General features: G+C 33.4%; 1 protein-coding gene across 1 annotated transcript in view; it reads right to left on the reverse strand.

The window, feature by feature from the left end:
* The window catches only part of LOC133179757 (receptor-type tyrosine-protein phosphatase epsilon-like), a 92,809-nt gene that overhangs the window by 17,284 nt on the left and 59,202 nt on the right, over nt 1-16,323 (reverse strand). The window contains exons 5-7 of the mRNA XM_061314449.1: nt 12,147-12,278; nt 9,985-10,116; nt 9,178-9,309 (exon numbers count right to left, since the gene is read on the reverse strand). Of these exons, the coding sequence (XP_061170433.1) occupies nt 9,178-9,309; nt 9,985-10,116; nt 12,147-12,278 (396 nt within the window). The remainder of the gene's footprint in view (nt 1-9,177; nt 9,310-9,984; nt 10,117-12,146; nt 12,279-16,323) is intronic.

Genomic DNA, 16,323 nt, shown 5'->3' on the forward strand with positions numbered 1-16,323 from the left:
TAAAAAACGAGGTACCGTGTCACGGTAAGCGTTCGCACGATAAAGAACCCCCAATGCTCAATGGCCCTTAGAGTCGAGTATAGGTCTAAATTTAGAGCCCTTCACCGATATTTTGGTACCACCTCTATATGAGTAAAAAATATTCGAATGCGACGTAAAACAATATACAATAAATCCTTCAATCGAATCAGTTTAGAGACATAAACACCATAAACAGGTGATAGCGGAATATAACTGCATAAATAAGGAAAATTGAAGATGAAAAGCTTAAATCATCTCTTTTGTCATAAAGTTTAGTTGTTACTTTACCCTTATCGTGTATAGTCAGTGAAACCTTCAAAGAGGTAGGGCTTCCAAGGGCAAAAATCGGCCCCATCTCGGTAAATTATATTTTTCTGATTATATACTGTGGATGTCAATTTTGTTCGAGGAAGTCAATTTAGGGAGAAAATTAAAGCATAAACTAAAGATCTTTACTAAGTCAGTGACGTTCAAAATAGCTTCAATGCATAACATGCACACAAATAAATTTATAAATGGTCATTGAGTTAATCATCCTAATTGATATAAATAAAAACATAAAAGGAAACTATCCTAAGGGCAGCTAGAAAATTCCTTTGTTACAGTATTTAAATGATTATCTTATTGTTGTCATAGCAACCACTTTTGTTCAGAAATATGTCTATGACTGCATTAGTAACAGTAATGAAATATTTCAAAAACTTCGCAATCTTAGCTATTTTAAAGTGTTTAAGTTTTTGTTGCAAAGTAGAGATCATTAGTAAATGATAAGAAGAATTCTTTTACCTGTGTCAATTCAATAATTTTTCTTAATATAACAATTCTTCTTGATGAGGGGTGTAAAGAATATTGTATATGAAATAAGACTTTAGAATATCATAGAATTTAAAATACTTGTGGGTTTGGATAAACAACGAGTTATTCTCTTAATTTAATTCATATTTTTAAGTGACGATTTCTAAATCTACATTTCTTATTTTTTTGATAGTCTTTAAAATACATTAGAATTAAGCACGTATGAACCAGAGGGATTTTGTGGTCGCCCACAGACAATATCTTTTGCAAATAAACATGTACGTAAATTAATACATTGTAAAATAGAAACAAGAGGCCTTAACGGTCACCTGAGTACAATACAACAATTTAGAGGATCCATAAACTGATAAATGAAGCTTTGTTGCCTAAAAGCAAGAAAAAAAGTATGATAAGCATCAACAAAATAATTGGTACAGAATCTATCTGTTCCCCATTTATCACTATTACCATGCAGACAATTAACAAAAGTTTAATCCCAAATTACTACTTCTCACATTGGTCTCTCTTGGCCTAAAAAGAACTTAAAAAAAGATAAGTTATTTTTGCCTCACTTTTATTCATCTATCATTTCCAAGTCTACCTGATCATTAAAACTATGAAAGTACTTTTTGTATTATACAATTAATATTCTTGCATGATTCTCTTATTCTATTAACCTTTCAAATACATTATTTACAGTGATAAATTATCAAAGATGAATGGCAAAGGGAATAACTTTGCTCAGCAGAATACAAGTTCATAGAGTCCTGGCCAGGACCAGAACACTTGACTAAATAATCCAGGTGTTCAAAATTCTGGTAAAAATACCCTTCCATATCACAAATTTTACTCTGTTTGCCTCGAATATGCCCAGAAGCATAGAAGATTTTCAAAGAAATGCATGTTCACTATACTATTAAATAAATAAATCCCCCCCCCCCCTTTACAACAGAACATCTTACCCAGGGACCATCATAACTATACACTTGTTTTTTTGCTTTATTACCAGTAGTAGAAAAAATATTTTGAAAGAAATTATGCATTTTCACTATAAAATCAATAGAGCCCCCCCCCCTTCTCTAGAACCCCTGACCCAGGGGCCATGAATTTCACAATTTTGGAAGAGGCATTCTTCCTTATCATAACCATGCACTTTCTTTGTTTGAATATCATCCAGGAGCAGAGAAGAAGATTTTGAAAGAATTTATGCATTTTCCCTATACAATCAATAGAGCCCCGCCCTAACACCAGAACCTTTCACCCAGGGGCAACGAAATTCACAATTTCTGAGGAGGCTGCCATGCGTATCATAACTATGTACTTAGTTTATTTAATATCCAGGAGAGAGAAGATTTTCAAAGAAATAATGCATTTTCACTATATATATCAATTGATCCCCACCCTGACACCAACACCCCTGACCCAGGGGCCATAAAATTCACAATTTTGGAAGAGGCAACCATGCTCATCATAACTATGCACTAAGTTAGTTTATTTAATACCCAGGAGCAGAGAAGAAGATTTTCAAAAAATTAATGCAAATAATCAATAGAGCCCCGCCCTAACATCTAAATCCCTGACCCAGGGACCGTGAAATTCACAATTTCTGAAAAGGCATCCATGCTCATCATATCTATGTTCTTAGTTAGTTTATTTAATATCCAGGAGCAGAAAAGATGATTCTCAAAGAATTAATGCATTTTCACTATATAGTCAATAGAGCCCTGCCCTAACACCAGAACCCCTGACCCTGGGGCCATGAAATTCACAATTTTTGTAGAAGCTATCTTGCTCATCATAACTATGTACTTAGTTACTTTATTTAATACCCAGGAGCAGAGAAGAAGATTTTCAAAGAATTAATGCATTTTCACTATTTAATCAATAGAGCCCCGCCCTAACACCAGAACCCCTGACCCTGGGGCCATGAAATTCACAATTTTTCAAAAGGCATCCTTATGCATCATAACCATGCACTTAGTTTGTTTAAATAATCTCCAGTAGCAAAAAAGAAGATTTTCAAAGAATTAATGCATTTACACTATATAATCAATAGAGCCCCGCCCCAACACCAGAACCCCTGACCCAGGGGCCATGGCTTTCAAAATTCTGGAAGAGGCCCATCTCCTCCTCATAACTATGTACTTAGTTTATCACTTAATGCCCAGGAGGAGAGGAGAAGATTTTTAAAGAATTAATGCATTTTCACTATATAGTCGATAGAGCGCCGCCCTAACATCAGAACCCCTGACCCCGGGGCCATGAAATTCACAATTTTGGAAGAGGCTCTCTTGCTCATCATAACTATATACTTAGTTACTTTATTTAATACCATGGAGCAGAGAAGAAGATTTTCAAAGAATTAATGCATTTTCACTATATAATCAATAGAGTCCCGCCCTAACACCAGAACCTCTGATCCTGGGGCCATGAAATTCACAATTTTGGAAGAGGCTCTCTTGCTCATTATAACTATGTACTTAGTTACTTTATTTAATACCCAGGAGCAGAGAAGAAGATTTTCAAAGAATTAATGCATTTTCACTATATAGTCAATAGAGCCCTGCCCTAACACCAGAACCCCTGACCCTCGGGCCATGAATTTCACAATTTTTGTAGAGGGCTCAATGCTTATTACAATACCTCCAACAGTTTGACTGCTGGATGTCCAGGAGTAAAGAAGAAGATTTTTAAAGATTGCATTAATGTTGGTGGTTTTAGCCCCACCCCTCAGGCCCCGGGGGGGGGGGGGGGTCAGGGACCATGAAATTCACAATTTTTGTTCCCCTTCACCCATAGAAGCTATATACTAAATTTGGTTGAAATTGGTTGAGCGGTTCTGGAGAAGAAGTTAAAAATGTTCAAAAGTTAACGCACGACTGACGACGCACGACGCACGACGACGGACAAAAACGGATAGCAATAGGCCACCTGAGTGACTCAGGTGACCTAAAAACGCTACTTTACGGTTGCGTCTCCTCAATAATTTCTGATGACTTAGTCTGTCAATGATTTTTTGTTCTGTTGTGCCCTCCCCCTCCAGCTCAAATTGCTTATCATATAGATTGAAAATCATTTTATAATGTAACATGAACATAAATAATCATAGCTGTTATCTTATTTGAGTTGATCAAAAGTAGATTTATTGGCAGATCCTTGGTAACCCCCTTCCCCACCACACCCCCACACCCGGTTAAGCCAACAGAAGCTTAAGCATGAAGCTAAATAGCTATTCGAAATACATGAAAAAGGGATTCTTCATTCACAGAAAGGGTATTTTAAACAAAAATAAAATATTAAATAAAAATATTAAATATGGCAGTGCATCAAAATTTCACAATTATCTCTCTGTTTTACCAAATAAGTAAAATTTTATGAAAGTTCATATTTTTCTAATTATTTAGAAAAATTTAAATATGACAACTGAAAATCTTCCAGGAGGTAGGCGGTGAAACATTATTATCATTTGCACATCTTTCTCTTGCTTAGATCATTTTAGCCACATCAAGAACTGGAACTCATGTTGTTTTAACACTTTAGTGAGGATTCTATTGAGGAGCATTGTTATCTTATCTCCTTTGACGCATAATATATTTCAATAAATGATCTATGAATATATGTGCCCAGCCCTAATAAAAATAAAAATATATGATCAATTTAGCCAAGACCTTGGACTTCCAATTGCAGGGTCTCTAAATCCGCTCTTTTCTGATTCGCTCCACAACGATAAATCATGTGGATCGGATCAGAAACCTTTGATTTTCGAAGATAATTTATGTGAAGTGGAGTTAATCAGAAATCCTTGTCTTAGGAAGATTGGGCATCTGTGGATTTGAAATTTTTTATAACGTGTTAGCTGCTCCAGTACATAAATTATTAGAGTGCAAACAATTTGTCTGGTAGATGTCTAAATGACGGGGATTTTCAAACACTTTTTCTCTATATGACCTACTAGGCTACACCCTTAGTCCCGAATCTTTAGCTGAGGGTCATGAATTTACAATTTGGGTAGATGGCTTGTTATTTATCATGCATACTCATGGCAATAGTTTGCCCACTGAATGTAATGTGTAGAGAAAATTTTCATAATGTATCTTTAATATGTGATTAATTAAAATAATAATTAACAATTGATCAGTGTGAATAAATGAATTTATGAAAATTAGAGGAGTTTAATGATATTATTTCGGTATGTTTTCAGTGAAAAACAGCATTGTATACGTAACCCAGACATGTATTGCAGGCTCGTAGGACGCGGGATGGGGACAATTTTTCTTAGAAACCTATTTTATTTAAAAAGGCTGGAAAATTTTGTTTAGATTTTTCTAAACCCCTCCCCTCAACCCAGGGCAGAATATGTATTTCCAAGATGACCAGAAGCAAATTATTTATTTACTTCTTCCCGGGCAAGAAAAAAATCAAATAAATAATCAAACAAAAAAAAAATGCAATAAACAAACAAACAAAACAACACAAAAACTAAAAAAAAACAACAAATAAAAACAAAAACAAGCAAGCAAACAAAAAAAAATTTAAAAGGCTGGAAAATTTTGTTTAGATTTTTCTAAACCCCTCCCCTCAACCCAGGGCAGAATATGTATTTCCAAGATGACCAGAAGCAAATTATTTATTTACTTCTTCCCGGGCAAGAAAAAAATCAAATAAATAATCAAACAAAAAAAAATGCAATAAACAAACAAACAAAACAACACAAAAACTAAAAAAAAAAACAACAAATAAAAACAAAAACAAGCAAGCAAACAAAAAAAAAATTAAAAACAAAAAAGGACAAATTCTCAAACTCGCAAACCTTATTTGGGGGGGGGGGGGGGATAATTTACACCATTGAAATTATTTCTTTCCTTCCAAGTGTAAAGATTATTTATTACCAATATAAATATTCGCGCCCTTATATAGTGTGAAAAATTAAATTCAAAGCCCCCCTCCACGGAAAAGAAATCGATATGTTACGTGCCTGATATGTTAATTACTCCTGTTTTCTGGATACGGCTAAATTGTCGCTAAATAATTTGAGGACCATTAATAAGCAACGCTTACATTTTAAAGAGGCAATTAATTTATTTTGGATATCTGTAAATGCAAAACAAAACTGAACCGAAACAGAACGAATCCAAACAAAACAAACTGAAACGAAACCTACATGTAACAAAATGAAACCAAATTAAACAAAATAATACCAAATGTAGACCAAGGTCGTAGGAAAACTAGAAAATGACCTTTATTTTAGATACTAGTAGTCGTAGCGAACTGCCTATAGCAGCTACGATCTGGGAAGAAGACGTTCTTTGTTTCCTAGCCGCTTTTTTTTCCGAAACTATATTATTTCAGGGCCTAAATTTACTACATATATATAATTACAAACTATACGTATATAGTCGATTCCCTTTTGTAAATTCTTATAGTTCATTTATCTATTCAAAATGGAAACGAGAGAAGGAGAGACAGAGGAAGTGAGAGAAAATCGGACAACTGACCACCCTATTTTCCAGAATTTAACGTAAAAATAATTGAAAATGTTTATTTTGATGATGTAATCGCTGAAAACATTTGTTCTGGTCTATGAGGTGTTACATTTCTCCCAGGTGACAAGAATACAGCATAAAAAGTATTCCATGTACATGTAATTCGACTTGGTCCTTATCGGTGGAGGAGTCTCTAAATTCAATGACATAAAAATTGTATATTCCTTCAACGTGCATAGAGGACTACCCTAGCGGAAATAGTACCATGTCAGGAGAACAAACTCTTACAATAGTGCATCGAATACATTAATGATTTTTGAAACTAGAGAAAATAAAACATACACTTGTATATCAAATTCAGTCAGTTGAATTAGTGGATTTTTCTGATTACATGTAACTTCACGAGGTTCGCTCCTGAGCTTTTGAGCAGATTTTGGTTTTAACCTATATTTAAAAAATTCTGCATAATGTTTTAGTTCTTATAATAAATGTGGATTCTACAATACTAATTAAACTAAATTCAGTTAAAACTCCATGATTAAATTCCATACCAAAAGCATTAAGTGAGGAACTATACTTTGTAGCGGAAGGTTTTTTAGAAGAAAAAAAAATCATTATTTCACTTTCGAAGTATTTAAAGTATGCTAAGTTTGGATTCTTATTTTTCCATGCAGCCTGCACATAGAGTCCCGGGAACTGTTTCATGCTGGTCCTAGATTATATTTCAAATAAATTTTCATGAATTCAATTATCATGTTTGATACATATAGCAAATATATTGTGAAAATCAAGAAAAAAATAGCCCTAATTTAAGCTTGAATTTAGCACTATTTTAATAATATCTAAAAAAAAAATAATAATAACCTCAAAGACACCAACTTTTGATTTTCTTTCCTGAATATATAAGATACTTTTAACCATTCTTCTTAAATTCAGTAAAATGTCATTACTTTCAAAGGATTTTATTGCTTGTTAAATTCTTAATGCCAGAAAAATGATATCTTTTGAGTGCAAAAAGGTCAAATAATTGAACATGCGAAGTAATTTGAAAATTTTTTGTTGTCACAAATTTAAATGTGTTTCCTCAAAATGAAATAAGACTGTGTTTGTTCCCATAATTTATTTGAGTACAAAATATTGGGGGGGGGGGTGGACTTTTAAAATTGATTTATGTGTAAAAACGTATTTTCAGAGGAAAAAGGTCAGACTAAATGCTCTGTAGCGTTAAAAGAAGCGCATTTACCCCCATTTTTTGTTTTGAATTTTAAGTAAGCTATGAGTGTAGATTCTAAAAATATACTTAATAAAAAATTTTCATTACTTTTGATGGCAGGATCCAACCTCCTTAAGTTGAATGGAGATTTTTTTTTTATGCTAAGTTGTTATCGTGAGAATAATAGTCACAACATGTACTTGTAGTAGAATTTCGTAGATCTATGTAAGTAGTATGACTGTAACGGACATTCTATATACTTGTATCATTAAAGGAGCATTTCATTTCCTTTATGATAAAATAGTAACACAAGACTATACTTTTTAAAGCTGACTTATTCTCGATTTGGTTTGGTTACGATTGGCTTAATTGTTTTTTGCATTTTACATTTATTTTCATAAAAGGCCGGTTACACGGAGCCGTGTAAACTGAGGAGCGGATCAATATTTCCGTGTATATTTTAACCACCCTGCCGTAAATCGTTATCAATTTATTACCTTTTCGATTAGTATATGAAAGTAGGCTTTTTTAACCTATACGATGAAATAACACCACAAAATGATATTTTATGTAGATTCTACTGATATAATAATCGGTCATTGATAACTCGGATACACAGTGATGCTTTTTATTCACCGGCGGCTTTTTAATGCTCCGCTGGCATACACCAATACCATACTTCAAATGTTGATAGATACTTTGATAAGGAACATGTAAAAGAAATTTTATTTTGGTGCATGCTTGTGGAGGAATTTCATTTGATCAACTTCTTACAAAACGTATGAGATTTTGATGATTTTTGCCAAACATTATCAAGACTATGTCATATATATGACGTCATTGGTACTCTTAGTAGTCAACTTCCCGAAATTTGCTTTTTATGGAATACACTAATATTAAATAAAATCAGTGGAGTCCATTTTTGGACTAACTTAAAAAATTCATATTATTTGGGCCGATTTTGGCCCTTAGAGCCCCTACCTGTTTGAAACAGAAGTGGCACTTCGGTGCCTTATATTTCGAATTTACTGGGGTATGTGAGGTCGACACATGAATGGAAGTGACTAGTTTTAATTGCTTAAACGTCGTCCATATATCTCAATGTCGATTGAAGGCCACAACAAGTGTTTTCTTCTTCTCATGTAGAATTTTCGAATAATTTCTGCTTCATAAGAATTTAAAAACAGGTTAGCTAATAAAAGAACACTTTTAGTGCCCATCGAACTCCGAACAGTTTGTTGGAAGACCTGGTCTCCAAAGACTACAATTATCACGATTTCCACGACTGCTTTCAAGATTTGAAAAGAATTCATGGGATGATAATGAAAACAGCATGATGAAGGCCACTATTCCAATCGTGTTGCAAACTGTTATAGTAAGAAAACTGATCAATTGAGTTTTTTTTCTATTTCCTTAAATTTGAGTTTTAAGTGGACGCAGAATAAGATTAACCTGACTTTTAATGAGGATAAATTAATCTATATAAATTGCTTCAGGAAAGAAGAGAGTATAAAATAGGCACATCATAAATAATAACGTGAACATCATTTTTTTTTTTTTATTATCAGTTGAATGAATACAGATATTTAGCAAAAAATAAAAGAAACTACCCTTCTCATACCAGTTATAATCAGTTAAGAAATTAACACTAGAATTAGATCTTGCCTTGGCAAAAAGGTCCCTGCCAGTTTGGTGAGCATCCACTCATGCAAGTTCCATTTGTCTTGTCACAATCTCCTTTAAGACAGTGTCCACATTGTTTGCTGCAGCTCTCGTCATAATATCCATCAGCACATTCTGAACAAGAAATTGAATGATAAGGTAAATATAAATTCATTTAAATAATTAATTATAGAGTCCATTTATAGTTCCTATATAATCTATATAAAAGCAAACAGTTCATAAGAAAACATATTAACTGGATTTGAGGCCGTACTAAATGGAGGGTCAGTGAGCGTGCAGCGGCGATTGTGACGTTATAAATGACAGTCCAAATAACGTTGTTCACAATGGTTTCAAAAAGGTATATACAAAAATGCTGAATGTTTGACACCAAATTGATAATGCATGAAAAAGCACAGAAAGATTGTTTTTCTTTCCTTTTTTAAACTTTTAACGTTAACGTTTGAGGCAATTACAGCCATGTAAATTAGCTTAAGTTTTAAGTTCTTTAAAGCGATTACTGTAGTACATATACATATTCAGCATACAATAATTTATTAAAATAAATATGATCTGACTGAACATACGTTATACATATACCTAACAACGCTTTATTTAAAGATCTGGGTAAATACAATCGTAATAAATGCATCAGGTAGGGCTTCCTCATAAATTTTAGCTGTGTTTTCAAACCAGAGTGGAAGAGGGCCTTTAACTTGATTATTTACAAATTTAAGAATAAAGAAGGCTAGAAAATTATTGTGTTTATAAATTTATAGAATAAAATGCCTTGATAGTTCAAATGTCTACCTTGACATAAAGGTTCTTGCCAGTTCAGTTTGCAACCAGATAGACAGCTTCCATTTTTCTTGTCACAAAATCCTACACTACAATTCCCACACATGGTGCTGCACTTGTGGTCATACATTCCGTCACTACATTCTTAAATTAATCATTCAATGTTAAGTTACTGAAAAAGCCTTATGAAATCAAATCATCAATGTCATTCATTTTTCTTAAATTTCTGAATTTAGTAGAATGAAAATCAAAAAATCAAACATTAAAGTGTTGCATGAGACAGACCTCTTACTATCCCGTTTTAACATTCTTTGTGCCGCGGGTCTATTTCGAGCCTATTTGCAAAACCTGCGTTAAGTTTCATGGGCCTATTTTGGGCCTACCGTTAAGTAATTACGTCACAAGTAAAATTGCATGACTATGACGTTCCGTCATAATTCTGAGTTTCGCGCTATTTTGGCCTCTATCTATTATTTAACCAATTTATTACCGAAAATTATAAGAAAAAAATTTTAAACAGATTTTTCATTTGTCTTGATCTCTAGAAAATGTAAACAATGCATTCTGATTTGAAACTATGCAATTTCATCAATATTTTCAATCCTTGTCTGAACGATAAAAGCAATCCGTAAAAAATCTAGTGGGATTTTTTTCCAGTGATATTTTTCCTAAAACACGGGAAAACTATAATTTCTCTAGGTACTGGTGTTTTGAAATTTAAAGGATGTCCGGCATGGTTTCAACTTTCGCTGGAGGGAAAGCCAAAAAATCGTATGGTATTCATGATTAAATAGTCTAAGAAATATAATTTGTGTGGAGGGAGGGAAGGGGTGGGGGACTCCCAACAAGTTCGGGGGTGTATATCGGCGAAAGGCTGGGGTTGCAGAATTGTTTAAATGTTGAAAACAAAGAAATAATTCAAGAAAAGAAACATTGAATTTAATTTTTTTTTTAATCAAATTTCAAATTTTTTAGACTTCTTTTTTGGTCCCTTCGAAAATGTTTCACTCGAATTAGAACATCAACAATTGCCGGAAAAGACTGCTTACGTCCTTTGAGCAATTATGGCTCTTATTTCTGCAAGAAACTACTGTGGGAGGTATTAACATTCAGAGGGCAGGCAAAATATCCTTTCGATCGAAATTGGGGTAAGGCCCCTCACTCCCCCCCCCCCCGCAAATACCCCTTAGATCTTGATTTCCTCCAAACGTAGCTTAGCTAGAAGTAATAGATTAGTTTATTTCCTAACAGCTAGGCGAGGCATTCCAAATGAATTAGATAAGTATCAAAATTAATGGTTCTCTTTGCTTAAAAGGTTCCAAACCTTTCCAATGTAATTGTGAAAAATCTTAATATACCTTATGCAGTAGTAACCTTGTCCGTTATTTATCTACCTTGTTACTCTATTCGTTGGATCGTACATTAAGAGTTGCCGATCGCCAAAATGTTTAGTCTGATTATGTACTCCTAAAATCGTACTATGACGCTTTCTGTTTGAAAAACATATTTGTAATGAGACTTATATACTTTTTAAGGCCAATTACTACTGACATGTAGATGCACATTGTTAGTTATATGTTGAAGAAATATTTACTTTTAACAAATGAAATGTTTGTTAATTTTTAAGGACCTTGAAGGTCTTCATTTATCTAGCACCAAATACAAAGCACAGGCACTTGTTTTTGTGATATTTTTTTAACCCCATAGCATAAAAATAGCATTATTTTACTATGGGTTAAAAACTTATTACAGAAAAAAGTGCCTGCTACAAGTCATAAATATTGTAGAAAAAAATTGTAGCAAAGTCACAAAAAGGACAAAATAAGTTTTTCATTAATTTAAGCTTCTTCATTTGAATGAAATAAACAATCCACAGTTTGTATCCGGGTTGCCTATAAAGGGTGGTAAAGACACCGCAGAAAAAGAACTCTTGGAGGTAATAGATATTCCTAATATAAATTCAAGTTACACGATATAAAACCACATTACTGGACAGATCTGTATTTACTACTGACAAAGTCAACAATAAAACACGCATTGTTTACCGGTACTTAAACCACTGCTATACTGATTTTTCTGATATTGAAGCATTACTTTGATAGAGTTTTAATCTCCATTGATAAGACAAATGCTTAGAATATTCATGGTTAAACAGTCTTACGTTGTATTTCTACCTTGACATAAAGGTTCTTTCCAGTTTGTTTTGCAACCATTCAAGCAATTTCCGTTTTTTTTGTCACAAAATCCCTCACGACATTCACCACACATAGTACTGCAATTCTGGTCATAAAATCCGTCAATACATTCTAAAAGATGTAAAAGTAACTTCATCTGTACAGTTTGTTGTTCCGAACTAGTCGATAAAAGCTTTTTTTTTTTTTTGTCTATTTCATTCAGAAGATATAGTTAGGCTTGATTAATTGTTCATGTATTTTGTTCAGCTTCACATTCAATTTTTTTTTCACTCATAAAGAGACGACACCTGCTTTTAAGTGAAGCGTGGATATTTTAATCTAATCATGGTGCTAACATCTTTAAAAGTGAAGGATAACTATCTTTTTAACGCCTACCGTGACAAAGGACCAGGATTTTGAAATGTCTCATCCGAATGACGTGTGACACACCTCTTGTGCTGGGCGCCTTGTAATTGAATCCTACTGGGGTAAAAGCACTGGCGGAAAAGATAATAGACTCAGTCCATTTTCTATTAAGAGAAGCCAACCAATAGACTTTGGAGGTGCAACGATCTTTTTTTTTTTCTAGACGACATTCTACTTGTAATTTCTAAGTGTCTTTTTGAAGAGTTATTCTCTTTTTTATATCAGCAATTTTTGTCATCATGTAACCCAATTTTAACTTAAAACACGAAATATAAAATTTAGCCAAAAAGTTCACAGGCAAAGTATAATTAAACTACACAATGTTTAAGTGTGTCCCTCGGTATCTATACCATATCAAAAACAATGACTATCACGGCAGCTCAGTCGATAGAGCGCTCGCTCCGTGATCGGAAGGCCGTGTGTTCGAATCACGGCCGCGACTGACCTAAGTTGATAAAAAATAGATAGCAACTGTTCCTTCGCCAAGCACTCGGCACTCTGAAGTGAAAGCTGCGGGTCCTTCGGATGAGACCTTAAAAATCGAGGTCCCGTGTCACGGTTGGCGTTGGCACGATAAATAACCCTCACTGCTCAATGGCCCTGAGTGCCCAGTAAAGATCTGAGGTTTTAACCCTTCACCGGTATATGGTGATGTCTCTATTTGAGTGAAAAATTCTCTAACCGGACGTAAAACAACATACAATCAATCAATCAATTAATCAAAACTTATGCTAATACAGTCAGATTTCTGATATAACTTCGTTATTATGTGGAAAAAAAAGCAAAAGCAAAAAAACGGTACAAAAATAGGGTATTTGCTACGTCATTGAATATTATAAATTATCTAATGATTTACAGAGAAATGCACATCATTTCTCTAGAACTATGCAGTAAAATAAATAAGTTCACGTACATACATTCCTCTTGTTATGCTGCATTGCACTTCAACTTCACAGATTCTTATTATTGATATTAAATAGCTATATTTCCTAATATAGATCGATCAGAGTGGAGCAAATGTTATGACGTTACAACTCATTATGACCTCATTACTACATATCCTAATGAGTTGCCTTTACTATACTCTAGAACCCAGTTCATGAAGCGACAAGTTTCAAGCAAGATTACTTACTTTAAGGTCAAACGTAAGTTTACTTTTTGCAATAACTAAAAGACACTACCATTCTTATGTTAGGTAAGAAATGCGGAAAAAGAGAATGAAATCTTGCCTTGGCATAAAGGTTCCTGCCAGTTTGGTGAGCATCCACTCATGCAAGTTCCATTTGTCTTGTCACAAACTCCCTGAAGGCAATGTCCACATTTTTGATCGCAGTTTTCGTCATAATATCCATCAACACATTCTGAATTGGATATTTGATAAAAAGGTAAGAATGAAAGTGATTTTTGAAGAAAAAAAATATGTATTAACTTTCATCTATTTTACAAAAATGTCTTTGCTTTTCTATAGGTTCAATCAATTATTTTTTCCCTAAAATGATGCAATTCCGCAAAGCACACACATGTCCAAAATATTTTTCTTTTTATAATTTGTTAATATCTACATTAATTGCAGAGCAATAAATAGTCTTTAAAGATAATTGGAACTATCCAAGCGTCATTTGAAAGCTTATAAGCTTCGCTTGCTACGTAAATGGATATTCCGAAGAAAATATAAAAGTTGTCATATTTCGATGGGAGCTATTTTAAAAAGATTGAGCTGGTAACTCTGTTTGAGTTAGTATACAGAAATGTTGAATTACACGGGGTTATCAAAAAGTTCGCGAACTAATTGAATTACTTCCACAAAAGAAATGAAATTAGATTTCATTGTTTATTATTTTTAAAGTAGTCCTCTCCGATTTTAATGCACATATGCCACCGTTCTGCCATTGTGCAAATCACGTGATACAGGCAGTCACGTGACTTGCTCCGTAGCGTTCTGTTCACAGAAAATAAACGATTTTTCCGAGTCTTGTACTAGTATTTTTTACCATGCAAATAACTTTTTTTTATAACACGGTCTGTTTGTCAGAAATATCCAATTCTAGGCAATAGGATGGGATATCCTTTCTCAGAATTAGCATGGTGATCATCACAACCCTAGTCCTCTGTCCTTGGAGCATTGATTATCCAATATGGATAAAGTTTGGATACCTTCTTTTTATTATATTTGATATGTTTAAAGAGTAAAGTAAGCGATATTATTGATATATTTAATGATAATATTATTGTTAAGATATTCAACTATTTTTCTAACTGTAACTTGGTGATCTTTCAGAACAAATTGCTCAGCTAAGGACACATCTCTTCCCCAGCTTGCTTTTACTGGGCGACAGGACAAACATCATTTTAACCATCTCCCTTCCTTCACTTAAACAATTAATCCAACTAATGATTTAACTTCTGACAAGTCTTTTGTCTTCATAAATTTTGTACTAATTATTATATGCTACTGAAAGGAATTTACAAGATGCACGTTAAATTTTACAGCCGTTCGTTGCTCGAGTACGACTGAGTCAATCTTTTTTGTCACAAGTCACCTACATATTGACGTCATTTTCAAATTGTGACGTCACAAACAAAGAGCAAAACATTATTTAACATATGTTATTTATAAAACATGTGTATTACTATATGTTTGCCAAATTTCATGCTGATCTGAATTGTGGTTGTGTAAATACAGAAATCGTTCTTGAATACTCCTCAATTTATTTTTTCTGTGATAATGCAGGACAACTCAAATTTAAAATGCTGTTCTATGAAATTTGAGGCAAAAATCAGTGCTTCAAAAGCTTTCGAGGATGGGAACGATCTGGCAGTTGATAACGCCAACATTGCAACAATCTAGTGCAGAATTCTTAAACATATATCATGTTACAGTAGCGCTACTTATAAAAAAAAACATTGGTATATATTCTCTCTTTAAGATTTCAGATAAGACTGCAAGGGGATCACAGAATGATGTATATACAAATTTATAGAATTTAAGAGCCATTCTCTGTAATGACTTGAACTTTTATATAAGACATGTGGCACGCATAGTCTCAGAATTCTCCAAACTTTCTATGATAAAAGTCTTTGATACCATAAATTCAAATCAGGCAAAAACTGGTTGCCACGTGTTATGGTTACCATAGCAACATGTCTTAAAGTTTGAAAAATGGCATTTTTCAACATGTTCAGAGTCCCACAGTTAACGTTTGCAGCAAAGCGAACACGTGACAATGACTGTGTCTGAAAGTTGAAGGCCTGATGTCTTAAATTTATGATAAACGTGTTTGGTAAGTCAAATATTGCATACATTACTATGGAAACAAAGTATTCAAAAGTAATTATAAGAATAAAAACAATTATATGTTGAAATGCAAGCAAATAATAGACAAAAGATCCTTGTAACATATACCAAGGACGAAATATGATATTTCTAATAGGTTGCCATGGTTTTAATACCACGAAGGGATTTCAAATTTACTCTCTTAGTGTTTTAATTTTCTCCTATCTTTTTAAAAAGCATATTTCTAAATAACTGATGATCAATTTTTAAAGGCGTTAGTGTGACCCTAATTTTCACATTTCAAAAAAATTAAATTCAATTCTTTAAATAGACCGTTGCTATGGAAATTAGCCGAAAAAATATGCATAAAAATCTGAAAAATATTCTGTTTCCTTGGATACATACCCTTATATGTAGATTCCCAAAATTTTTATGATTGATATTTATGAACAACTAACATGACTTTCAATTTTGACT

The sequence above is a fragment of the Saccostrea echinata genome, unplaced genomic scaffold (assembly GCF_033153115.1).
Source record: "Saccostrea echinata isolate AGI-Se365-2 ecotype Australia unplaced genomic scaffold, CSIRO_AGI_Sech_v1 ptg000005l, whole genome shotgun sequence".
NCBI classification, from domain to species: domain Eukaryota; kingdom Metazoa; phylum Mollusca; class Bivalvia; order Ostreida; family Ostreidae; genus Saccostrea; species Saccostrea echinata.